This window comes from Oncorhynchus nerka, linkage group LG25, assembly GCF_034236695.1.
Source record: "Oncorhynchus nerka isolate Pitt River linkage group LG25, Oner_Uvic_2.0, whole genome shotgun sequence".
In the NCBI taxonomy this organism is placed as follows: Eukaryota; Metazoa; Chordata; class Actinopteri; order Salmoniformes; family Salmonidae; genus Oncorhynchus; species Oncorhynchus nerka.
The window spans coordinates 54,825,358-54,852,164 of NC_088420.1; the positions used below are offsets into that span (position 1 = coordinate 54,825,358).

General features: G+C 42.8%; 1 protein-coding gene across 5 annotated transcripts in view; it reads left to right on the forward strand.

The window, feature by feature from the left end:
• LOC115109746 (zinc finger protein aebp2-like) overlaps window positions 1-26,807 on the forward strand; it is a 56,310-nt gene that overhangs the window by 1,731 nt on the left and 27,772 nt on the right. For 2 of the 5 annotated variants that reach the window (XM_065009877.1, XM_029635042.2), the window contains exons 2-5: window positions 7,903-8,125; window positions 8,435-8,542; window positions 8,724-8,916; window positions 15,303-15,445. In XM_065009877.1, coding sequence (XP_064865949.1) covers window positions 7,903-8,125; window positions 8,435-8,542; window positions 8,724-8,916; window positions 15,303-15,445 — 667 coding nt within the window. Of the gene's footprint in view, window positions 1-7,902; window positions 8,141-8,434; window positions 8,543-8,723; window positions 8,917-15,302; window positions 15,446-26,807 lie in introns of all 5 variants that reach the window. The other 3 variants (XM_065009878.1, XM_029635044.2, XM_029635041.2) reach the window with 2 other exon arrangements.

The window sequence follows — 26,807 nt, forward strand, 5'->3', positions numbered from 1 at the left end:
CCGTCTACACAAGCCGTCTACACATGACGCATTCGTTCAATAAATCTAACATCTGCACCCCACCGAATGCACTGCAACACAATGTCGCAAGGCAAAAGCAGCGTTTCATTGGAAATTGATGTAATTCTGGTGTACCAAAATGCAATGACGCTGTCGGTGTGATCGAAGCGTAAGGACTTGAACCCCAGCCCTCTAGTAGACAACACCCAGAGCAACCAAGACAGCACTCCTTCCCAGGGGCTTCGTCAGGATGTGATCCCCATCGCTGCCAGTCTGCTGCTTGACACAATCACTGATCTCCTTCAAATCATTAGCCCTGCACATCAGAGCTTTAGGCTGCACCCCATACTGCTTCTCCACCAAGTTAAAGTAGTCATGCTTCAGGCTGGAAGTCCAAATTCACCCAAGGCTGAAAAATGGCCAAAGAATTTTGGCTGAGTTGGAACACTAGCGCGATGCCTTAGCAAATGAATTGAAACATACCTTTGCAGAGCCTCTTCTGACTGGAGTGATGCTTAGAATTCCATTTCCCCTAAATTGCACAAAAAAATCTGTCTTTCAAAGATAATTCGTAAAAATCTAGCCATGACCCGGCGGCATGGGAACTCAAGTTAGGATGGAAGAGTCCATTATAAATATGAACCAGTCCATGGGTGATTGACACATATTTCTACTCTATGAGAAAAACATTGATTATATTGATATGAAATGTATGGAAAAACATTGATCTATTATGAATTATTATTCGGCTATATGGATTAATTTACTTTTTTGGAGGCCTTTTGTCAACAGTATGGCCTTGGTGGCTATTTTAGCATGTACATTTTGGTGGCTCAAACTCTCCCCAAAATATTGGGGACACATGCCAGCAAAGCCACAACACGACACTAAAAAATGCACTATAACAGAGACAAACGGTGCCCACAAACTGTTAGGGCCTACATAAAGCCCAATAGCAGAGTACCAACAGCAGTCCCAACATATTACCACTGCTACACCTGGCTATCAGCAGAGACTTGTCTAGCAGCAAAACAGTTAATTCAGCCTCATTTACTGCCTTTTAAAAAACATAGCTGATATGGCTATGTGGTTTCTACTGACAATTGAAATATACAAACTATGCCTTAAGGGGGCGACGAGCGGATAAAAGGCAATCCGTAATTTAAATGAAGACATTAATGAGAGAGCAAGGACGGACGTAGTCAATGTAAGTATTTGTTCAACACTTTTGAAATGTACAAAGACTGAATTCAGAACATGGGCCGTTCTTACTGTGTTCTCCCTGTACACCAAGTCAGCACCGTAGGATAAATAAAGGGGGCATATAAAGCAGACAATAAACTCTTACAATATTCGATAATTACATTTCTCTAAAACAGGCTATAGGCTACATGTTTACCACCAAGTCAGAACAGTAGGCGAAATTATGAGGAGAAAAGTGACCAAAATATTCGGGTGAGCCACATGGGCTACTAACAGCTTACTAAACAACATACACTTAGTATGTTTGGTAGCTTTGGAATCACCTTGTTGTGCTGTTCTCACTTGAACAGGAAAGTGGTGCGGCGGTCCTTCGTGGGCAAATTTTGTCATTAAACTTTGTCATCAAAATCTGGGATTTTCTGGATTTATGGTGCTTTCAAGACAACTGGGAACTTGGGGGAAAAAAACAAGGTTGAATCATGATACGTCAGTGATCTTCAGGTCAGAGCTCTAGAAAGAGTTCCTGACTTGCAATTCCCTGTTGGATGACCATTCAAAACATATTTTCCCGGTCGGAGCTCGTTTTCTTTCAGAGTTCCTAGTTATCTTGAAGTCACTGATGTCAGATTTCCCAGTTCCAAATTTCCAGTTGTTTTGAGCGCGGCAGAAGTAATGCTGGATTAACAGCATGGCCAATTTTGAATGTTTATCCTTATAAACTTGGAAAAGAGCCACTTAAACTCAGACTTTTTAAATTGTATTTTTATTTCACCTTTATTTAACCAGGTAGGCTAGTTGAGAACAAGTTCTCATTTGCAACTGCGACCTGGCCAAGATAAAGCATAGCAGTGTGAACAGACAACAACTCAGAGTTACACATGGAGTAAACAATAAACAAGTCAATAACACAGTTGAAAAAAAAGAGTCTATATACATTGTGTACAAAAGGCATGAGGAGGTAGGAAATAAATAGGCCATAGGAGCGAATAATTACAATTTGGCAGATTAACACTTGAGTGATAAATGATCAGATGATCATGTGCAGGTAGAGATACTGGTGTGCAAAAGAGCAGAAAAGTAAATAAATAAAAACAGTATGGGAATGAGGTAGGTAAATAGGGTGGGCTATTTACAGATGGACTATGTACAGCTTGGGACTACACACCCACTCCACTGAATATCAGGCTAGTGATTACTTTGCAATGCGTGCAGTTAGCCACTGATTCCTTCTAAACCACTCATTGTTGAATCTGTGATTTCCAACTTATTGTATAATGTTCATCTCCAATGGCTGATGATTAACGATACTTTTTATCTATCATTTCTCTTCAATATGACAAGGATTGAGAAATATTTGCCAGTAGATTGTCCACTTGATTCATGATGACTGCTAGCTTGCTAGCATAACGTGATTTGACGTAATTTTATCTCTGGTTAATGACCTTGAGCCTTCTTGAATGGGCACTTCCAATGTAATTCTATGGCAAGTGCCTCCCAAGTGGCACAGCTGTCTAAGGCACTGCATCTCAGTACAAGAGGCATCACTACAGTCCCTGGTTAGAATCCAGGCTGTATCACATCCGGCCGTGATTGTGAGTCCCATAGGGAGCACACAATTGGCCCTGCATCGTCTGGGGTAGGCCGTCATTTTAAATAAGAATTTGTTCTTAACTGACTTGCCTAGTTAAATAAAAAAGTTAAACGTAGCATCCAAGAGGCTTGAATTTTCAAGCTCTACCCTTCGATTTGGTGGTGACGTAGTGTCCCCATGAGTGACAGAACACTGAACCAATCATGGCGCGACTAGAAAACATTATCAACCCTTATGCTCTGTATTTTCCGCTGGCTACCCCACCACAGAAAGCACTGAGCTAAGCTGAAACACCTGCTTTTTGGAGCTGCCTTGTTTGTATGCGGCTTTATTAACTCAATAATATATATTTTTTTAAACATGGTTTGCAAACTGATACAGTGGGGAGAACAACTATTTGATACACTGCCGATTTTGCAGGTTTTCCTACAAGTAGAGGTCTGTAATTTTTATCATCGGTACACTTCAACTGTGAGAGACGGAACAAACAAAAATCCAGAAAATCACATTGTATGATTTTTAAGTAATTAATGTTAAATATAATGCATTACATAAGTATTTCATACATTCGGTGCCCAAAAATACCGATTTCCGATTGTTATGAAAACTTGAAATCGGGCCCAATTAATCGGCCATTCTAATTAATCGGTCGACCTCTAATCTCTACCGCTCTTGCTTTCTCTAGAGAGTTGAAAACAGCAGATATGGGACAGGTAGCACGTCCGGTGAACAGGTCAGGGTTCCATAGCCGCAGGCAGAACAGTTGCAACTGGAGCAGCAGCACGGCGAGGTGGACTGGGGACAGCAAGGAGTCATGCCAGGTAGTCCTGAGGCATGGACCGTAGCGTACGTGTAGGTATGTACGGCAGGACCAAATCAGAAAGATAGGGAGGAACAAGCCCATGTAATGCTTTATAGGTTAGCAGTAAAACCTTGAAATCAGCCCTTGCCTTAACAGGAAGCCAGTGTAGGGAGGCAAGCACTGGAGTAATATGATCAAATTTTGGGGTTCTAGTCAGGATTCTAGCAGCCGTATTTAGCACTAACTGAAGTTTATTTAGTGCTTTAAACAGTAGCCGGAAAGTAGAGCATTACAGTAGTCTAACATAGAAGTAACAAAACCATGGATACATTTTTCTGCATCAATTTTGGACAGAAAGTTTCTGAGTTTTGCAATGTTACGTAGATGGAAAAAAAGCTGTCATCGAAAACGTCTTGATATGTTCGGAAATATCCATTAGCAATGTTGAAAGAGGGGAGATCTAAAAATGCAACAACTATCATGGGGTGCTAATATGACTAGGATAATGCCTTTGGCTGCTAGACAATGAAAGAAAGTTGGAGAGAAAAAACAATAGAAGAGGAATTCTTAAATAATTGTTTCTATGGTGGTGATTTTGGCTATAGGCTACTTTGAAGCAAGGTAAGACATGACTCATAATATGAAGTAAAATGTATTGGTTTCAAACGATTTAAGGGACAGGAAAAATATAGGTATGCTAATGACAGACCTAGCTGTGGAAAGGCTTTCCCAAAAACCTTCTTATTTAAATGTTAACTAGCTACAAAGTAGCCTTTGCCTACCTGGCAGATTAATATCATAATTGTCTGCATCAATCCAGTGGCCATTTGTTTTGCAATCTCTACAGAAACATGATAACCAAACAGTGCTAGGTGCCTGTGCACTTGAATTAAAGGGTAACTGCACACAAAAACCTAAAATGATCATTCCTAGACCTCAAGAGGTCTCCTGGTGTGGTTTAAGCATTGTTATGGACTTAGGAAATCAAGTGTTTTTGTTGTTCTATTAAGAAAGCATGACATTGAGAGCGAAAACCCGGGGGAAAAATATATCTGAAACCTGTGAATTTATGACACTGTCTCATTTCTGTTTCAATAGTAGGCCCACTATTAACCTACTTGCACAGTACAGCTTGAGTTGGCCTGACTGTGGAAAAACCAATATGGGATTTATCATTCAGCTTGTGTGTCACTGTTCCTCATAGAATGTTTCACACAGGGCGCCTTTTCTTCCCTGGGTGTACTCTAATTGGCAAAATTAGGGTATACTCACTTCTCCAGGCACCACTACACCACTGCGAATGACCATGCTTTGTAATGTTTCTGAAACAAGAAATATATTAGTAAGAAGTAATGTGGTAGGCTATATTGTTCAATTTCATTAAATTTTTTTGTGACCTGAATCTTTTAATCAAAATATCAGATGAGACAAAAAAACTCTAACCAATTTACTTGCACTAGCAGAGCTGGTTAGGCTGTTTTTATGTTATCCAGAGTGTTGGTGACTGCAACTGTGCTTCTGGAAACAATTTTATTACGCTTTCTTTTGCTAACGTTTACTGACACAGGCCATATTCAACGGGTGTTGACCGTTCGTAAATTAGTCAGTTAATCCTCTCTCGAATATACCAGCTACATCTATCAGCAGTTGTCGCAGTGACATCCATTAATATTCTATTGAAATGGTTACTTGCTTAGTTGAGTCTTTTGTTAAGACATGTAGCTAGTTAGCTAAACAATTAACCATAATCCCAACTCATGACGTTACTACCTTGCATGAATATGCAGGTAGATAACCAACCAGGTTCAATGTTAGCTAGCTAAACTAGCAAAACAAATGGATCTGAGATATTAGTAATATTACTTCACAGATCATACGTTAGCTAGCTGACCTAACAACAGCAGTCAAGCACCCAGGCAAACTGGCTGATGTTGGCTAGTTTGCTAGCTACTTCCAGATGCAAATGAGAGAACAGCTCACTCTGAACCTTTTACTCGCCTTAGCAGAGCTGGTTAGTCTGTTTTTATGATATCCAGAGTGTTGGTAACTGCAACTCTGCTGCTGGCAACAATTTAATTACTGAACATTTATACAGTAACATTTTTCCCAACGTTTACTGACACCGGCCATATTCAACGGGTGTTGAGCCATTGAAATAGTTACTTGCATAGTGGAGTCTTTTGTTAAGATATGTCGCTAGCTAGCTAAACAATGAACCATAAACACAATTCATGACGTTATTACCCACCATGAATCTGCAGGTAGCTAACCAACCAGGTTCAATGTTTGCTAGCTAGCATTAGGCTATAACTAGCAAAGCAAATGGCTCTGAGATACAAATAATATTACTACACAGATCATACACATAACGTTGACTATTGAGTCAGCCAGCTATCGTTAACTAGCTAGCTAACTGCTTTAACTTGAAATGAAAACAACTTTCTGACACTTATAAATGTGTAATATCTGAAAATGTCGCTAGCTACACTATCATACCCCCGTATACATGGATGGACGCTTCTACCTCTGTCACGGATGCCATGGTTGCCCTTAGTTTGAAGATGTAATCCATCTCCTTAGCTATCATACTCTAACTCCACTGATTTCAAAACGGGGTCCTCCAGAAAGTGGAGAGCAGCACTTATGCAGATCTACTATGTGATATCTGTCACATCTACTCCTGCTCCTCCCCTCCGGTGTTCGACGTTGCATGTTTACTAACCACCTGTCCTGTAAACCATCATTACGCTCACCTGGCATCAATCATTATGCGCACCTGCGCTTCATCATGAGGCACGACCTGGATTCCATTACCTTACTAATTGCCTCCCCTTTATCTGGCACTCCCTTAGGTTCTTTCCCCAGGCAGTACTGTTTCATGTCAAGATGCTACTCCTATGTTGTATCATTCCATGTTCTTTGTTATATTAAACTTACCACCTGCACCTGCTTCTCGACTCCCAGAGTCTACGTTACAATATCTTTCAAAACATGCCGTGATAGAAAAGATTACCCTACACATACTGATCAGTTCAAATAGACAGAAGCATGCTCCATGGCAGACCAGTCCAAACCCATCTCTCGGCATGTCCAGCCCACTCGTTTTCTCAGCCAATCATGGCTAGCGGGAAGGATGCTAACTTTTTCTGTGGCTAAACCAACTAGGCTCATAATAAATAAAATAAATAAAAATATTTGTATTTCCAGATAGCATACAAGTTTGTTATTAAGGCACATGAAAGTTTTAAAAAACACGCTTTTGCCAACAATTTCTTTTTTTACGTTCAAATGGCTCTCCTGTGGAGTAGTGACGGGCGACATATGCCTTGGGTCCTGAAACGAGTCACAAATGTTCAGCTTCCCCTTTAAGGGCGGGAGATTACCGTGGTTACGGGGCAGTCCTATTGTGTGTGTAGTGAGATTTTGGCTCTAACGAGTAGTAGCTGTAATTTGTTATCGGTTGAAGCATCAGACTCAAACTAACATCGAGAAACAACCAAGCTTGTGTACAAAACATTGTAAATAACCAAGAAACATGAGGACAAAGTCTGACTTTGAAGAATTTCAAGTCATTTAGACTAACTTTTAGGCCTGTGCATTGCACCTCTAAAAATGTATCTATCAGTATCAGCACTTAACTCAGTGCGCACTGCTCCCCAGCCAGGCATGATTTATATTTCTTTGTGTGATTAGCAGGTATGAAACAAAACAGCAGATATGCAGTACTTTTATATTTTTCTGCTATAAATCACATATTCCACATGTGCTCATACTTGATCATAACTCATACTTTACTTTTTACTCTATTTTATTTTTATGATTGTAATGCTCGCACTGTAGAGCCCTAATAATTGACCAGTTTGTGAAATAAACGTTCTTAACAGCCAATACCTATGTTTAGCCGCATTTGGTGGGTGGCGGGTGTTCATGTTATGCCCTGACCATAATGCATGTCTAAGACCCCCAGAAATGGCATGTGTATCAAATCAGCCGCTGCAGCAGGTGCATGTACAGCTTTGAGTACACACCCACACACACAATCTGTTCCATTAGAAACAATGCTCCACCATACTGTCAATCTTTACACACCTGTTCTTTACTGTCATGTATAGAATACAGATGTCTACTTCTTTTGCACTCTTAATTCTTAGTAGTGGATCACAGTCTAAAGACAGAGATAATATAGAGATGGAGACTACCAGAACTGCTGGACTGTTTTGCTCTGGTCAGTTTGCTACAGTGATTAATTGTAACATCTCTTTAACCTCTCAATCACTATTTGTCTCATTCTCTTGCTCTCTCTCAGTGTCAGCAGTACCCTAATGGACATGGAGAGCACGGTATCCAGCGGGCGTTCCACCCCAGCCATGATGAATGGACAGGGCAGTGCCGCCCAGTGCCACTCCACTACCAAGGGCCAGGCGGTTGGCTATACCTGTTGTTGGGACCAGTGTGGCCTCTGCTTCACCTGCAGCCCTGACCTGGCTGAACACATCAGGGGCATGCATGTCGATGGACAAAGAGGAGGGGTGGGTAGAACCAGGGTAATACAGGCTGTTCTGTAGGCTACAAGTATTTAAGCTTTGTGTGTCTCTGTGGGATCACTCTCCCTCTCTGTATTCCTCTTTTAGACCCATGTGTTTAGCCCGCAAACGGCTGTCTGGAGAAGCGACTTCTTCTAAAATAGTTTTTGCTTGTCTGATCTTTATCTCGCCACCATATCCAACTCTTTCTCCCTCTCTCTTTTCTATCTCTGTCTTCTCTGTCTCCTCTCTCTCAACTCTCTTGCTCATGCCATCTCGCTCTCTCTTTCTCACTTTCTCACACTCTTCCTCCAGGTGTTTGTGTGTCTGTGGAAGGGCTGTAAGGTGTACAACACCCCTTCCACCAGTCAGAGCTGGCTCCAGAGACACATGCTGACACACAGCGGAGACAAACCCTTCAAGGTAATTTAATAATATATTCCACTAGGCAGACACTTTTATCCAGAGTACAGTGAGTGCATATATTTGTTTGTATATGCATGCGATCCCTGCAGAAATTGTAGCATTGTTACCAGATGGTGACCTGCTTGTCACTGACCCTTGCTCTCGCTCTCTTTCTCTCTTCCTCTCTCTCCCACTGTAGTGTGTGGTCGGGGGCTGCAATGCCAGTTTCGCGTCCCAGGGGGGGCTAGCGCGCCATGTTCCCACCCACTTCAGCCAGCAGAGCTCCTCTAAGCTGTCCAGTCAGGGCAGGCTGAAGGAGGAGTCACCCTCTAAGGCTGGGCTTAATAAGAGAAAGAAACGAATCCTGATGAACAAACGCAGGCGCTCCCTACGTATGTACCCACTACAGTGTGTGTTTGTGTTCTGGAAAATGTTTTACTACAATATGCCTTCATGTACATTTTCTATAACTAGTTATAGCCTACTTTATATTTGATCTATTTTATTGAAGGAGAATACATGGTAAACTTTATTAAGGAATAGCAGTGGACTTATTTATTTATTAGTGTGTGTGAGTAGTTGCTGTGTGTGCAAGTGGTTTCTGTGTGTGTGTCACTCTAAAAGAGATGTTTTAGCCTGCTTTTAGTCCTCTGGGAAGAGAGGTTAGAATTGGACTGCACATACACACATAAAGTGCCTTCAGAAGGCATTCATACCGCTTACTTTATTCCACATGTTGTTTTTACAGCCTGAATTCAAAATGGATTAAATCAAATCAAATGTTATTTGTCAAATGCACCAAATACAACAGGTGTAGAGTTACTGTGAAATGTTTACTGACATGCCCTTAACCAACAATGCAGTTTTAAGAAAAGATAGAAAACAGTAACAATAAAATAACAATAACGAGGCTATATACATGGAGTACCGGTACCGAGTCAATGTGTGGGGGTACAGGTTAGTAGTGAGGCTATATACATGGAGTACCGGTACCGAGTCAATGTGTGGGGGTACAGGTTAGTAATGAGGCTATAAACATGGAGTACCGGTACCGAGTCAATGTGTGGGGGTACAGGTTAGTAATGAGGCTATATACATGGAGTGCCGGTACCGAGTCAATGTGTGGGGGTACAGGTTAGTAATGAGGCTATATACATGGAGTACCGGTACCGAGTCAATGTGTGGGGGTACAGGTTAGTAATGTGGCTATATACATGGAGTACCGGTACCGAGTCAATGTGTGGGGGTACAGGTTAGTAATGAGGCTATATACATGGAGTACCGGTACAGAGTCAATGTGTGGGGGTACAGATTAGTAATGTGGCTATATACATGGAGTACCGGTACCGAGTCAATGTGTGGGGGTACAGATTAGTAATGTGGCTATATACATGGAGTACCGGTACCGAGTCAATGTGTGGGGGTACAGATTAGTAATGTGGCTATATACAAGAAGTACCGGTACCGAGTCTATGTGTGGGGGTACAGGTTAGTAATGAGGCTATATACATGGGGTACCGGTACAGAGTCAATGTGTGTGGGTACAGGTTAGCCAAAGAAATGTATGTTTTTCTCACCCATCTACACACAATACTCCATAATGACAAAGTGAAAACATGTTTTTAGAATTTTTTGCAAATGTATTGAAAACGAAATACAGAAATGTGTATTCACATCCCTTTGCCCCGACCCTCCAAATTGAGCAAAGGTGCATCCAACTTCCTTTGATCATCCTTGAAATGTCACTCCAACTTGATTGGAGTCCACCTGTGGCCAATTAATTATTTAGACATGATTTACAAAGAAACACACCTGTCTATATAAGGTCCCTATTAGGTATGAAGTTAAGACCCAGATGCAGACCACGTCGAACCATGTTTCAACAGGGGCAGGCGATTGACAGGTCAAGGCAGGCAGTGGTAAGTAAACCAGAGGTGGGGCAAGAGTACCAGACAGCAAGCAGGGTCAAGGTTAGGCAGAGTGGTCAGGCTGGTGGGCTCAGATTCAGGACAGGCAAGGGTCAAAACCAGGAGGGCGAGAAAAGAGAGACTGGAAGGCACAAAACGCTGGTTGATTTGAACAAACAAGACGAACTAGCAACAGACAAATAGAGAACACAGGCGTAAATACACAGGGGATAATGGGGAAGATGGGCTACACCTGGAGGGGGGTGCAGACGATCACAAAAAAAAGGTGAAACAGATCAGGGTGTGACAGTCCCACAGTTGACAGTACATGTCAGAGCAGGATCTATACCATACAGTCCAAGGAACTGTTCTTAGACCTGAGATATAATTGTGATGAGTCATATACAGTGGGGCAAAAAAGTATTTAGTCAGCCACCAATTGTGCAAGTTCTCCCACTTAAAAAGATGAGAGGCCTGTAATTTTCATCATAGGTACACTTCAACTATGACATAAAAAATGAGAAAAAAAAATCCAGAAAATCACATTGTAGGTTATTTAATGAATTTATTTGCAAATTCTGGTGGAAAATAAGTATTTGGTCAATAACAAAAGTTTATCTCAATACTTTGTTATATACCGTAATTGCTGGACTATTAAGCGCACCTGAATATAAACCGCACCCACTGAATTATTAAAAAATATGTATTTTGTACATAAATACGCCGCGCCGCACATGTCTATAAGCCGCAGGTGCCTACCGGTACATTGAAACAAATGAACTTGGTCACTATCTTCCTCCTCCTGTAAACTGAAACCACTGAAGTCATCTCCTTCGGTGTCGGAGATGAATAGCCTCAGAATTGCTTCATCCGATGTTGGATCGTTTTCATTGTCACTCTCGTCACTTTCATCCGGAGGCAAATACCCCGCTGAGCTCATGCTGCCCCTTCAACACGCAGCAGTCCAGTCTTTCGAAACCCGTTGATGATAGTGGATTTTTTGACAATGCTCCACGCTGTCAGGACCCACTGGCAGACTTGACCATAAGTTGCTCTTCGCATGCAGCCCGTTTAAGTGAAGGATTTCTCCCCACTTGTCATCCAAGCCTCCCACTGAACAAGGAGCGCCACCTTAAATGCACGATTTACACTGATGTCGAGTGGCTGCAAATACTTTGGGCCATCTGCTTTTCTTCCCTCTGAAAGCCTTTGTTGTCTTTTTGCACTGAGTCAGTTCCTCACGCTGCTGTTTCCAACGTCTTATCATCGACTCATTAAGGCCAAGCTCCCGTGCAGCAGCTCTCTTTCCTTTTCCAACAGCCAGATCGATCGCCTTCAACTTGAAAGCTGCATCATATGCATTTCTCCGTGTCTTTGCCATGATGAGGGTGACAAAATTACTACCGTAATCAGAATGATGGGAAATTTGAGCGCGCTCGATTTTACGTCACATTATGTGACGGTGCTCAGTTTTTTGGCGGCATGAATCTTGTGAAAGCGGGAAAAATCCATAAATTAGCCGCGTCATTGTATAAACCGCTAGGTTCAAAGCGTGGGAATAAAGTAGCGGCTTATAGTCCAGCAATTACGGTACCCTTTGTTGGCAATGACAAAGGTCAAATGTTTTCTGTAAGTCTTCACACACTGTTGCTGGTATTTTGGCCCATTCCTCCATGCAGATCTCCTCTAGAGCAGTGATGTTTTGGGGCTGTTGCTGGGTTACACAGACTTTCAACTCCCTCCAAAGATTTTCTATGGGGTTGAGATCTGGAGACTGGCTAGGCCACTCCAGGACCTTGAAATGCTTCTTACGAAGCCACTCCTTCATTGCCCGGGCGGTGTGTTTGGGATCATTGTCATGCTGAAAGACCCAGCCACGTTTTATCTAAAATGCCCTTGCTGATGGAAGGAGGTTTTCACTCAAAATCTCACGATACATGGCCCCATTCATTCTTTCCTTTACACGGATCAGTCGTCCTGGTCCCTTTGCAGAAAAACAGCCCCAAAGCATGATGTTTCCACCCCCATGCTTAGGTACAGTAGGTATGGTGTTCTTTGGATGCGACTCAGCATTCTTTGTCCTCCAAACACGACGAGTTGAGTTTTTACCAAAAAGTTATATTTTGGTTTCATCTGACCATATGACATTCTCCCAATCTTCTTCTGGATCATCCAAATGCTCTCTAGCAAACTTCAGACTGGCCTGGACATGTACTGGCTTAAACAGGGGGACACATCTGGCACTGCAGGATTTGAGTCCCTGGCGGCATAATGTGTTAGTGATGGTAGGCTTTGTTACTTTGGTCCCAGCTCTCTGCAGGTCATTCTGCAGGTCCCCCCGTGTGGTTCTGGGATTTTTGCTCACCGTTCTTGTGATCATTTTGACCGCACGGGGTGAGATCTTGCGTGGAGCCCCAGATCGAGGGAGATTATCAGTGGTCTTGTATTGTCTTCCATTTCCTAATAATTGCTCCCACAGTTGATTTCTTCAAACCAAGCTGCTTACCTATTGCAGATTCAGTCTTCCCAGCCTGGTGCAGGTCTACAATTTTGTTTCTGGTGTCCTTTGACAGCTCTTTGGTCTTGGCCATAGTGGAATTTGGAGTGTGACTGTTTTAGGTTGTGGACAGGTGTCTTTTATATTGATAACAAGTTCAAACAGGTGCCATTTAATACAGGCAACGAGTGGAGGACAGAGGAGCCTCTTAAAGAAGAATTTACAGGTCTGTGAGAGCCAGAAATCTTGCTTGTTTGTAGGTGGCCAAATACTTATTTTCCACCATAATTTGCAAATAAATTCATAAAAAATCCTACAATGTGATTTTCTGGATTTGTTTTCTAATTTTGTCTGTCATAGTTGAAGTGTACCTATGATGAAAATGTATCTCTCATATTTTTAAGTTGGAGAACTTGTACAATTGGTGGCTGACTAAATACTTTTTTGCCCCACTGTATCTGGGGAAGGGTGTAAAAACAATTTCTAGAGTGTTGAAAGTTTCCAAGAGCACAGTGGTCTCCATCATTGGGAAATGGAACAAATATGAAACTACCCAGACTCTGTGTAGAGGTTGCCGTCTGACAGAACGGAGCTACCGGACAAGAAGGACCAAGAACCCAATGTCCCAATGACCACTCTGACTGAACTACAGAGTTCCTTGACTAAGATGGGAGAGCCTGCCAGAAGGAAATCAGTCTCGACAGCACTTCACCAATCTGGGCTTTATGGGAGTGTGGCCAGAGAGAAGCCACACCTAAGAAAAATACATGTTTGCAATAGGCACGTGAAAGACTCTGATCATATGGCAAAATATTCTGTGGTCTGATGAGGCATAATTGTAAGTATTTGACCTGAGTGCAATGCGCTACGTCTAGAGAGAACCAGGCACAGCTCATCACCCGTTTAACACCATCTCTACCGTGAAGCATGGGGGTGGCAGCATCATGCTGTGGAGATGCTTTTCAGTGGCAGGGACTGGGAGACTGGTAAGGGTAGAGGGAACAATGAATGGAGCCAAATACAGGTAAATCCTGGATGGAACCTGCTTCACAGTGCAATCAACCTTAGACTGGGGTTAAGATTTACATTCCAACAGGACAATGACCCCAAGCAATGCTGGAATGGCTTCAGAAAAAGATTTTGAAAGTCCTTGAGTGGCCCAGACTTGAGTCCCATTGGGAATCTGTGAAATACTTGAAGATTGCTGTTCTCCATCACTCCCCATCAAACTTATCAGAGTTTGAGAAAAATCTGCACGAAAAAATGAAAGAAAATCTGATACAGGCATACCAAAGACGACTCAAAGCTGTAATCGCCGCCAATGGTGCTTCTACAAAAATATTGATTCAGGGGTGGGAATATTTGTGTAAATTTAAATATTTCTGTATAAATTAGCAAATCTTTCTAAAAACATTATTTGTCATGTTGTCATTATAGGGTATTGTATGTAGATGGGTGAGATGTATCATGCCTTTTGCACACAATGTATATAGACTCCCCCTTTTTTTTCTCTACTGTGTTATTGACTTGTTAATTGTTTACTCCATGTGTAACTCTGTGTTGTCTGTTCACACTGCTATGCTTTATCTTGGCCAGGTCGCAGTTGCAAATGAGAACTTGTTCTCAACTAGCCTACCTGGTTAAATAAAGGTAAAATAAAATAAAAATCATTGTTTTTAATCCATTTTGAATTCAGGCTGAAACAACTAAATTAAATGTGGAGTAAGTCCATGGGTATGAATACTTTCTGAAGGCACTGTATAGACAGACAGACAGACAGACAGACAGACAGACAGACAGATTTCCTGACAGATTTCCTGACAGACAGATTTCCTGACAGACGGGTTGGAAGGGTTTGTTACTTCAGGCACCTCCTTCAGCTTGAATGGGCCATTCTCGGGCAAACAGGCTTTTTGAGCTCGTCTAGACTTCTAAGAAAGATTGATAAAGGGCCGTATAAAGTCAAGATGGGTCAAAATATTACTTCTGACTCGGGACAGCACTTGGGAGGAAGTTTGGATGGTGTCTGGCTCTTTGTCAGGAGAGAGAGAAATGTGAGAGTAGGACAGACAACACTTTCCTAAATATATTTTAACATGAAAATGCCCTTGATTAATTTTCAGCCAGTCAGCCAACACATTCTCTCTCAACGATATCCCTGCTCTCTAGAATAATATGTTCAGCTCATAGTAGTAATACAGTAAAAAAGCAGCAAGGAACCATTCAGCAAGTTGTCCTATTTCACACTGTTTCATAGTAATCATCTTCGTGAGGAGACGGTAGTGTTGGTGCTGGCCTGGTCTCACTGCTGTCTCACTTGTCTACATGGTGTCTCCTCACCTCTCATCCCAGACTCTCTCTGCTCTCATCCCAGTGTCTCCTCTCCCACCAGCGAGGCCCCATGACTTCTTCGATGCCCAAACCATGGACGCCATCAGACACCGGGCTATCTGCCTTAACCTGGCCACACACATGGAGAGCACAGGCAATGGACACAGTGTGGTGTTCCACAGCACGGTTAGTCCGTAAAGGGCATACAGACACACACGCACACACACACATACATACACATACAGAGATCACCGGCAATGGACACAATGTGGTCTTCAACAGCACGTTTAGTCTATTAACCCTTGGGATCCTGCTACACCAGGCCTGGCCACAAGGCACAAGGCCTGACCACAAGGCCTGAACACAAGGCATGGTACATAACCCCAAATTAACCTCCTAGTCCTTACCCCCTAGGCACTGGTGTAGATCTGAGAGGATTGGATATGAATCTGTAAAATGGCAACAATTCCACTTGGACTATCAAGGGCAAGAAGTGTCTGGGCGTTAGGGTTTAATGGTTGATTTGGGATTCAGAGGTAGAGATTCTCTCATCCTGAAAGTGTTCTTAAGTCTGTCTGTGCTGGGGGTTTTTATCAGTCTTTTTCACTTTAGCCCTAGGGGATGTCAGAGACCAACATTTTACAAAATTGTCTCTGTTCTCACTGAAGATGTTCTCAATGCACTTGTGAATGCCCCTAGGATTGATTCAATACTTTTTGAATTCCTAGCTGGGTACACAGATAGACAATGGGTCTGTTTTGTTATTTGATGCTTGATGTAAGTAATATATTATGAATGAGTTATAACTGCATTAGCACTTTACTGCCTCCGGGGGTGTTACATTCCAAATGGCACCCTATTCCCTACATAGTGCACTACTTTTGACCAGGGCCCATAGGGCTAAGTTTAAAAAAAAAATAGTGTACTATATAGGGAAAGGGTGCCATTTGGGATGCAGTTAAGGAGTGGACCGACCTCACCTAGGCACTTCTTTGATTTCCGTATTTTAAAAAATTACCAGATAAGGCTGTTTCTGTTTTGCTGACTAAGGCTTTCACCTCTTGTGTGGCGATTGGTTGACTTTTCAGCCATGTATTAATAGATGCATATTGAATAGTGATTGTCAGTGTGCATATGAATGGTGGACTGAGTTTTGTGAATGACTGTCTGTAATATCGTAGAGCATCACCAGGGGGCAGTTTGTCCCCTTCATTAAAATGGTTGTAGGTTGGTTGGTCTCTTCCTTAAAAGCAGAGGAAAGTAAAGGGAATCACAATCAACTGTGCTATTTTATCGCTCATCAGTAGCTGACTGATTCCTAGTTTGCAGAGGAATGGCACTTGTCACTGGGCAGTATCACAGGGCACCCATGCATCAGTGAGTTTGCCTGCACACACTCTCACACTCAAATCAAGTCAAATCAAATTGTATTTGTCACATACACAAGTTTAGCAGATGTTATTGCGGGTGTAGCGAAATTCTTGTAATGCTCTCATTACAGTACTCAAATGTGCAGGTGTAGACTTTACTGTGAAATGCTTACTAAAAAAGTAAGACATTTTATAAATAGAAATAGGAAAGGGGTCACATTTACGCAGAATTCTGCATTTTCAAAATAAATATCATAGCACTTCTGTTGTCATCTGATGAAAATTAAGCTATTTTCTGCTGAATGTGTTGCACTAATGTATATTCTGTGAAGGCAAAAAATATATATATATATATTTCACCTTTATTTAACCAGGTAGGCTAGTTGAGAACAAGTTCTCATTTGCAACTGGCCAAGATAAAGCGTAGCAATTCGACACATACAACAACACAGAGTTACACAGGAAAAATAAACAGAACATACAGTCAATAATAGAGTAGAAGAAAAGAAAAGAAAAAGTCTATATACAGTGAGTGCAAATGAGGTAAGTTAAGGAAATAAATAGGCTATGGTGGCGAAGTAATTACAATATAGCAATTAAACACCGGAATGGTAGATCGGCAGAAGATGAATGTGCAGGTAGAGATACTGGGGTGCAAAGGAGCAAAATCAATAAATAAATACCAGTATGGGGATGAGGTAGGTAGATAGATGGGCTGTTTACAGGTGGGCTATGTACAGGTGCAGTGATCTGTAAGCTGCTCTGACAGCTGGTGCTTAAAGCTACTGAGGGAGATGTGAGTCTCCAGCTTCAGAGATTGCTGCAATTCGTTCCAGTCATGGGCAGCAGAGAACTGGAAGGAAAGACGACTAAAGGAAGAATTGGCTTTGGGGGTGACCAGTGAGCTATACCTGCTGAAGCGCTAGCTATGAGTGGGTGCTGCTATGGTGACCATGAGCTGAGATAAGGCGGGGCTTTTACCTAGCAGAGACTTGTAGATAACCTGTAGCCAGTGGGTTTGGCGACAAGTATGAAGCGAGGACCAAACAACGAGAGCGTACAGGTCACAATGGTGGGTAGTGTATGGGGCTTTGGTGACAAAACAGATGGTACTGTGATAGACTGCATCCAGTTTGTTGAGTAGAGTGTTGGAGGCTAATTTATAGATGACATCACCGAAGTCGAGGATCGGTAGGATGGTCAGTTTTACAAGGGTATGTTTGGCAGCATGAGTGAAGGATGCTTTGTTGCGATATAGGAAGCCAATTCTAGATTTAATTTTGGACTGGAGATGCTTAATGTGAGTCTGGAAGGAGAATTTACAGTCTAACCAGACACCCAGGTATTTGTAGATTTGATTTGATTTGTCCACGTATTCAGAGCCGTCCAGAGTAGTGATGCTGGACGGGCGAGCAGGTGTGGGCAGTGATCGATTGAATAGCATGCATTTAGTTTTACTTGCCTTTTAAGAGCAGTTGAAGGCCACGGAAAAAGAGTTGTATGGCATTGAAGCTCGTCTGGAGGTTAGTTAACACAGTGTCCAAGGAGGGGCCAGAAGTATACTGAATGGTGTCGTCTGCGTAGAGGTGGATCAGAGAATCACCGGCAGCAAGAGCAACATCATTGATGTATACTGAAAAGAGAGTCAGCCCGAGAATTGAACCCTGTGGCACACCCATAGAGACTGTCAGAGGTCCGGACAACAGGCCCTCCGATTTGACACACTGAACTCTATCAGAGAAGTAGTTGGTAAACCAGGCGAGGCAATTGTTTGATAAACCAAGGCTGTCGAGTCTGCCAATAAGAATGTTGTGATTGACAGAGTCGAAAGCCTTGGCCAGGTCGATGAATACGGCTACACAGTAATGTCTCTTATTGATGGCGGTTATGATGTTTAGAACCTTGAGCGTGGCTGAGGTGCACCCATGACCAGTTCTGAAACCAGATTGCATAGCGGAGAAGGTACGGTGGGATACGAAATGGTCGGTAATCTGTTTGTTAACTTGGCTTTCGAAGACCTTAGAAAGGCAGGGTAGGATAGATATAGGTCTGTAGCAGTTTGGGTCTAGAGTGTCACCCCCTTTGAAGAGGGGGATGACCGCAGCAGCTTTCCAATCTTTGGGAATCTCAGACTATACGAAAGAGAGTTTGAACAGGCTAGTAATAGGGGTTGCAACAATTTCGGCAGATAATTTTAGAAAGAGGGGGTCCAGATTGTCTAGCCCGGCTGATTTGTAGGGGTCCAGATTTTGCAGCTCTTTCAGAACATCAGCTATCTGGATTTGGGTAAAGGAGAAATGGTGGGGGCTTTTGGCGTGATGCTGTGGAGGGTGCCGGGCAGTTGACCGGGGTAGGGGTAGCCGTAGCCATGTGGAAAGCATGGCCAGCCGTAGAGAAATGCTTATTGAAATTCTCAATTATAGTGGATTTATCGGTGGTGACAGTGGTTCCTAGCCTCAGAGCAGTGGGCAGCTGGGAGGAGGTGCTCTTATTCTCCATGGACTTTAGTGTCCCATAACTTTTTTGAGTTAGTACTACAGGATGCAAATTTCTGTTTGAAAAAGCTTGCCTTAGCTTTTCTAACTGCCTGTGTATATTTTTTCCTAACTTCCCTGAAAAGTTGCATATCACAGGGGCTATTCGATGCTAATGCAGAATGCCACAGGATGTTTTTGTGCTGGTCAAGGGCAGACAGGTCTGGAGTGAACCAAGGACTATATCTATTCCTAGTTCTACATTTTTTTGAGAGGTGCATGCTTATTTAAGATGTTGAGGAAGGCACTTTTAAAGAATAGACAGGCATCATCTACTGACGGGATGAGGTCAATGTCATTCCAGGATACCCCGGCCAGGTCGATTTAGAAAGGCCTGCTCCCAGGGAGTGTTTGACAGTGATGAGGGGTGGTCCTTTGGTCGCAGGCAATGAGGCAGTGATCGCTGAGATCTTGATTGAAAACAGCAGAGGTGTATTTGGAGGGCGAGTTAGTTAGGATCACATCTATGAGGGTGCCCGTGTTTACTGATTTGGGGTTGTACCTGGTAGGTTCATTGATAATTTGTGTGAGATTGAGGGCATCAAGCTTAGATTGTAGGATGGCCGGGGTGTTAAGCATGTCCCAGTTTAGGTCACCTAGTAGCACGAACTCAGAAGATAGATGGGGGGCAATCAATTCACATATGGTATCGAGGGCACAGCTGGGGGCAGAGGGTGGTCTATAGCAAGCGGCAACAGTGAGAGACTTGTTTCTGGAAAGGTGAATTTTTAGAAGTAGAAGCTCAAATTTTTGGGGTACAGACTTAGCCTGCAGAGTTCTGTATTACTATCTATCTTTGCAGTAGATTGCAACACCGCCCCCTTTGACAGTTCTATCTTTGCGGAAAAAGTTATAGTTAGCGATGGAGATTTCAGGGTTTTTGGTGGTTTTCCTAAGCCAGGATTCAGACACGGCTAAAACATCTGGGTTGGCAGAGTGTGCTAAAGCAGTGAGTAAAACAAAATTAGGGAGTAGGCTTCTAATGTTAACATGCATAAAACCAAGGCTTTTACATTTACAGAAGTCAACAAATGAGAGCACTTGGGGGGTGGAAGTGGAGCTAGGCACTGCAGGACCTGGATTAACCTCCACATCACCAGAGGAACAGAGGAGAAGTAGAATAAGGGTACGGCTAAAGGCTACACAAACTGGCCGTCTAGCACGTTTGGAACAGAGAGTAAAAGGAGCAGGTTTCTGGGCACGATAGCATAGATTCAAGGCATAGTGTACAGACAAAGGTAAAGTAGGATGTGAGTACATTGGAGGTAAACCTAGGCATTGAGTAATGATGAGAGAGATATAGTCTCTAGAGAAGTTTAAACCAGGTGATGTCATCGCACATGTTGGAGGTGGAACAACATGGTTAGTTAAGGCATATTGAGCAGGGCTAGAGGTTCTACAGTGAAATAAGACAGTAATCACTAACCTGGACAGTAATGAACGAGGCATATTGATATTAGAGAGAGGCATGCGTAAACAAGTGAACATATGAGTGGTTGGGCTGGCTGGGGACACGGCGATTCAGACTGTTAGCAGGCCGATGCTAACAAGCTAACTGTTAGTAGGCCGGGGCTAAACAAGCTAGCAGTTAGCAAGCCGGGTTAGCAAGCAAGCAGTTAGCAGGGGCTAGCAGTTACAGACCGGGCAGGCAAGCTAGCAGTTAGCAGGCCGGGGCCGGCAAGCTAGCAGTTAGTAGACCGGGGTGAGCTAGCAGTTAGCAGGCCGGGTTAGCAAGCAAGCAGTTAGCAGGGGCTAGCAGTTGGCAGACCAGGCCCGGCGAGCTAGCAGTTAGCAGACCGGGTTAGCAAGCAAGCAGATAGACCAGTCGTGACCAAATAGCTCTAGGTAGCTAGCAGGCCTAGCATAATGGGCCTTCAGCGGGCGTCGCGCCTGGGGGGCCTGTTGGAGTCCTTGGGCAGATTGTCGCTATTCCAGTCGTAGGGGATCTGCGGGGTTCCATGCCCCGTACCGGCTGTAGAAGGGGTCCGGATATTGTAGCCCAAGAGTATGCTTCGGTGGTAGCACAGGAGCCCTGGCTGGGCTAGCTTCAAGCTAATTGGTGCTTGCTCTGGGATGGAAACGCTAGCCAGGAGTAGTCATCTGGGATTGCCGTTAGTTAGTTGTGAAGATCCAGATGAAAATGTTCAGTTTGCGGTAGGAATCCGGGGATAAAAATAATAGGTCCGTTATGCTCTGGTTAGAGTCATGTTGTTCGAACTGGCGAGAGCTTTCCGAGCTGAAGGTTAGCTGATGACCGCTGGCAATGGTTTGCTGACTGATAGCTGGTAGTTAGCTGGCTAGCTTCAGTTGAGGGATTCCAGATCCGAAGTAAATATAAATACTTTAGAAAAAAAAGAAGATCCACGCTACATTGGGTGAGGCGGGTTGCAGGGGAGTATTTAGATGTTGAGGTTTAGCAAAAAAAAAAAGATGTAAAACGATATATACAAGGGACACAACAGGACAAAGACGTCTGACTGCTACGCCATCTTGGATTCTTCAAATGGCTATTATAATAATGTTCATGGTGTCCAGGTCAGGGTAAACAAAACATTTCTTCATTAAAACTATCAGAAAGATTGTTGGTACTTATTTATTTTGATCAAAGCCATGAATGAGTGAGTCACTTAGCTTTGTGTCATCAACCTGATAATATATAACAATATTTTGGAGGTTATTTTGCTTTCAAAAAAACAATAGAGAGCGATTGTAATCTGAATAAAGGCCCAAATAAAATTTGTTGAGGCCAAAACATTTATTTCTGTTTTTAGAGGGAGAGAAACGCTGGTCCAATTGTGCGCCGCCCATAAAGGCCAAAATATAGCCCTGCTAATAGCTATAATGGCGCTATACAACGTGTTTGAAAAACTAATTGTTGCTTACTGGAAAATATTCTATCTTCATTAGACAACTTTGTTCCAATATTATATGCAGACAATTACATTGATGGAAGCAGCATTCTTTCCGCAATTTGAAGCTGATCCACCCCTAAGAAAAAAAAGGAAAAAAACTCCAATATTTCTGTAATTCAGTGATATTTATTCTCATAGTAATTCATTATGAATCCGTGGCTAAATAAACATCAGCATTTTGAAAGAGTATTTTTATCATTATTTTATTAACAAAACCATAAAGATGTTGATGAAGAAATACTGTACTGCTGTTTTGAGTTAGAAATGTAACACTTCAGAGTACTTAAGCATCGAATACATTGCCGGTAGGGGGATGTTCACACCTACAGTAGCCATAAAGAGTCTATTGTCCTGCTAATCGGGCTACAAGTGTTTGAAAACCTGTTTTTAAAAACCCACCAGCTGTCCATCACTACTGTAAATTTACATTTACATTTAAGTCATTTAGCAGACGCTTTTATCCAGAGCGACTTACAAATTGGTGCTTTCACCTCACTCAGCATCAAGGAGATAGATTAGGGGTAAGGGCCTGCGATAGACTAGCGTGCTGTCCAGGAGGAGTACTTGTATATCAAGCTGCCTCACGCTACAGATGAGTAATGTACCCAGATGCACCTATGAGCTGTTCCAGCTTGTAGAAGTCAACGCTTGTGCAAGTCTACTTAGGAGTTGGCAAACCAGTACAAACTGATCTGGGACCAGGCTACCATAAGGGAGCTTGAGACACTCCAATAAAAATTTGAATGAAAAGTACCCCATGGAGTAGAGATATACTGAATTCCAAACCTACTGCCTAGCCATGCCTGTAGATCTGAACACAGACAGGTGGAAGCAATAGCTATTACCATACTGGTTATATTTATCTAATGCTCTCAGGAGTGCCTAGGCTGTAGGTGTCCTTTTGGATCAGAAATGGTCATCTTCACTGAAGATGCCAGAGGTGAATAAACACAACATGGTATGATATTATAGAGGAAGTATTCATTCACAAACATGTTGTCAGAGAAGGTCAATGTTGAGAGGTCAACCATCCTGCTTCATCTGCTGCTTATGATGACCCCTTCTTTAAAAAAAAACACCAGACATATGAAATATGACAAGCTGGATCAACGCACTCAGGACATTTGATAACAAGGAATTAAAATAACACAAGAGTTAGGAAAGACAGACTCTCCAGTGAATGAATATAGAATAGGCCTGCATACACAGTCCTGAACATTCACTGACAAGACTATAGGTCATTAACATAGAAATAGAATAATAGAATGGACATTAGTAATTATATTTCTATGGTCACGATGCCCAAAACGGTAGCTATGAGAGGTTCTAGAGTTAAACAACATATGGACAGTGTAACAAATGACAAAGTGACATATATTTAGACAGCATTGAATCAAACCCATAACAAGGACTGGATGGATGTGTGGGGGGGGACACAACAGAGAACAAGAAATGTGCCATGAACTCCCTAATGGTCTCTACATGAAGGTTGGATCAGCTATTAGTTGGTCTATTAGTTGATGACCATTCCCTAACAAGGTAGTCCAGGAGCTAGCGAGCTACAAGCAGTAGCAACAGAACCAACTTTGAATGAATCTGAGTGGTTCAAGACCACAAGGATGCATGTTCACCGTTGTCCTTAAAATAACTTAAATGTCCATAGTATAACCTGGTTGGCCAATGAACACTGAGGCTGCTTGTGGAAGAAGAGTGTCCTAGGTTACTGATCAGTATTCTGCCCTACCAAGCAAAAACGCAGTAACTGCTCATTTGGTCAAAAATGAGTTAATGTCATTTTCTGCTACATTAAATACATGCTTAATCGTGTGGACAAGTATCATGCCTCTATTGTATTGTATTTTGGAGAAAATGGGGGTCATGTTAGCAGTAACTGCATAAAGTTACTGTGAAACCAAGGTAAATAAAAGCCATATTTATCAGTTCCACGCTATGAGCAGTTACTGCCTTTATGCTTGGTAGGGCAGAATTGCCCAATGGTGAGCTTCCACAAACTCTCAATGGTAAAAAATCTAAGCCAGGGGAACATATTGGTTTGACCAAGCCAACCTTACATTGAGTGTCCATGGATCATTCACCGTCCCAAAAATACTAACGCAGCATCTTGTTTACATTATTTCTTACATTGTTAGCCCAGAAAATCTCAAGTGTTAGTTCTTCCCAGCTGTATGTAATAAAAGCGATGTCAACTTACGACCAGGAATACAATACGTCTTTCCCGAAGCAGACCTCCACCCTGGACATGCGATCTTATCCCAGAGGCCTTCCCAAAACAGCGCAGTCACCACAGGAGAGGCAGACAGAGCGGCCGACTGGTCAGACTCAGAAGGCGAGCACACCATCCACCACTTCCGAGCATTTTACTCGCCAATGTCCAATCTCTAGATAACAAGGTGGACGAAATTAGGGCACGAGTTGCCTTCCAGAGGGACATAAGAGATTGTAACGTTCTCTGTTTCATGGAAACATGGCTCACTCGGGATACGTTATCAGAGTCGGTACAGCCACCCGGTTTCTTCACGCATCACACCGACAGAAACAAACATCTCTCTGGTAAGAAGAAGGGTGGGCGTGTATGCCTTATGATAAACGACTCATGATATAATCACAACAACATACAGGAACTCAAGTCCTTTTGTTCACCCGACCTAGAATTCCTTACAATCAAATGCCAACCGCATTATATTCCAAGAGAATTCTCTTTGATTATAGTCACAGCCGTGTATAATCCCCCAAGCAGATCCCTTGTCGGCCCTGAAAGAACTTCACTGGACTCTATGTAAACTGGAAACCATAAATGCTGAGGCTGCATTTATTGTAGCTGGGGATTTTAACAAAGCTAACCTAAGAATGATACTTCTTAAATTCTATCATTATATCAAATGCGTGACAGGGGCTGGTAGCTTTCTGGATCATTGCTACTCTAACTTCTGCGACGCACACAAAGCCCTCCCCCGCCCTGCCTTCGGAAAATCTGACCATGACTCCATTTTGTTGTTCCCAGCCTATAGACATAATCTAAAATGGGAAACGCCTGCGTTCAGGTCAATACAACGCTGGTCTGACCAATCGGATTCCACGCTCCAAGATTGCTTCGATCATGTTGACTGGGATATGTTCCGGATAGCCTCAGACAATAACATTGACGTATACGCTGACTCAGTGAGCGAGTTTATTAGCAAGTGCATCGGATATTCTTCTCTGCAGATCCTCTCAAGCTCTGTCAGGTTGGATGGGGAGCATCGCTGCACAGCTATTTTCAGGTCTCTCCATTGATGTTCGGTAGCGTTCATGTCCGGGTTCTGGCTGGGTCACTCAAGGACATTCAGAGACTTGTCCTGAAGCCACTGCGTTGGTTTGGCTGTGTGCTTAGGGTCATTGTCCTGTTGGAAGGTGAACCTTCGCCCCATTCCGAGGTCCTGAGCTCTCTGGCGCAGGTTTTCAAGAATCTGTACTTTGCTCCATTCATCTTTCCCTTGATCCTGACTAGTACCCCAGTCCCTGCCTCTGAAAAACATCCCCACAGCATGATGCTACCACCACAATGCTTCATTGTAGGGATAGTGCTAGGTTTCCTACAGTTGTGTCGTTTGGCATTCAGGCCAAAGTGTTCAATCTTCGTTTCATCAGACCGGAGAATCTTGTTTCTCATGTTCTGAAAGTCTTTAGGTGCCTTTTGGCAAACTCAAGCAGACTGTCATGTGCCTTTTACAGAGGAGTGGCTTCCGTCTGGTCAGTCTACCATTTAGGTCTGATTGGTAGAGTGCTGCAGAGATGGATGTCCTTCTGGAATGTTCCCTCATCTCCACAAAGGAACTCTAGAGCTCTGTCAGGGTGACCATTGGGTTCTTGGTCACCTCCCTGACCAAGGCACTTCTGACCTGATTGCTCAGTTTGGCCAGGCGGCCAGCTTTAGGAAAAGTATTGGTCGTTCCAAACTTATTTCATTTAAGAATGATGGAGGCCACTGTTTTTAGGACATTTTTCGGTACCCTTTCCCAGATCTTTACCTTGACACCATCCTGTCTTGGAGCTCTACTGGCTTGGTTTTTACTCTGACATGCACTGTCAGCTGTGGGACCTTATATAGACAGGCGTGTACCTTTCCAAATCATGTCCAATCAATTGAATTTACCACATGTGGACTCTAATCAAGTTGCAGAAACATTTCAAGGATGATCAATGGAAACAGAATACACCTGAGCTCAATTTCGAGTCTCATAGCAAAGGTTCTGAAATCTTAAATAAGGTATTTCTTAAAACCTGTTTTCACTTTGTAATTATGGGGAATTTTGTGTAGATTGATGAGGATCTTGTTTTATTTAATCCGTTTTAGAATGAGGCTGTAACGTAACAAAATGTTAATGGATCTGAATACTTTCCGAAGGCAAATATGTATTTCTGAGATTATATGAACATGACTGGGCATTCAAACATTTCTTTATCTATTAATCATCATTAATAGTGTCTCCCTGGTCTTCATCACATTTTTTTTTACATGTTTTGTGTCATCGGGAAAAGACTCCAACCCCTGATACAGTTTGGAAATCAACTTTTAGAAGTTTGTCAGACTCCCTTAAAATATTTCAAATCTGTAGAGCTTCTGGCTTATCCAGTGTTTGCTGCACAGAGAGAATAAGGTGTTGCATCTGCAAAAGTTCATCTTAGCGCCACCACAGACTGGTCTTCCCTGATTGCCTGACCCTGCTGAGAC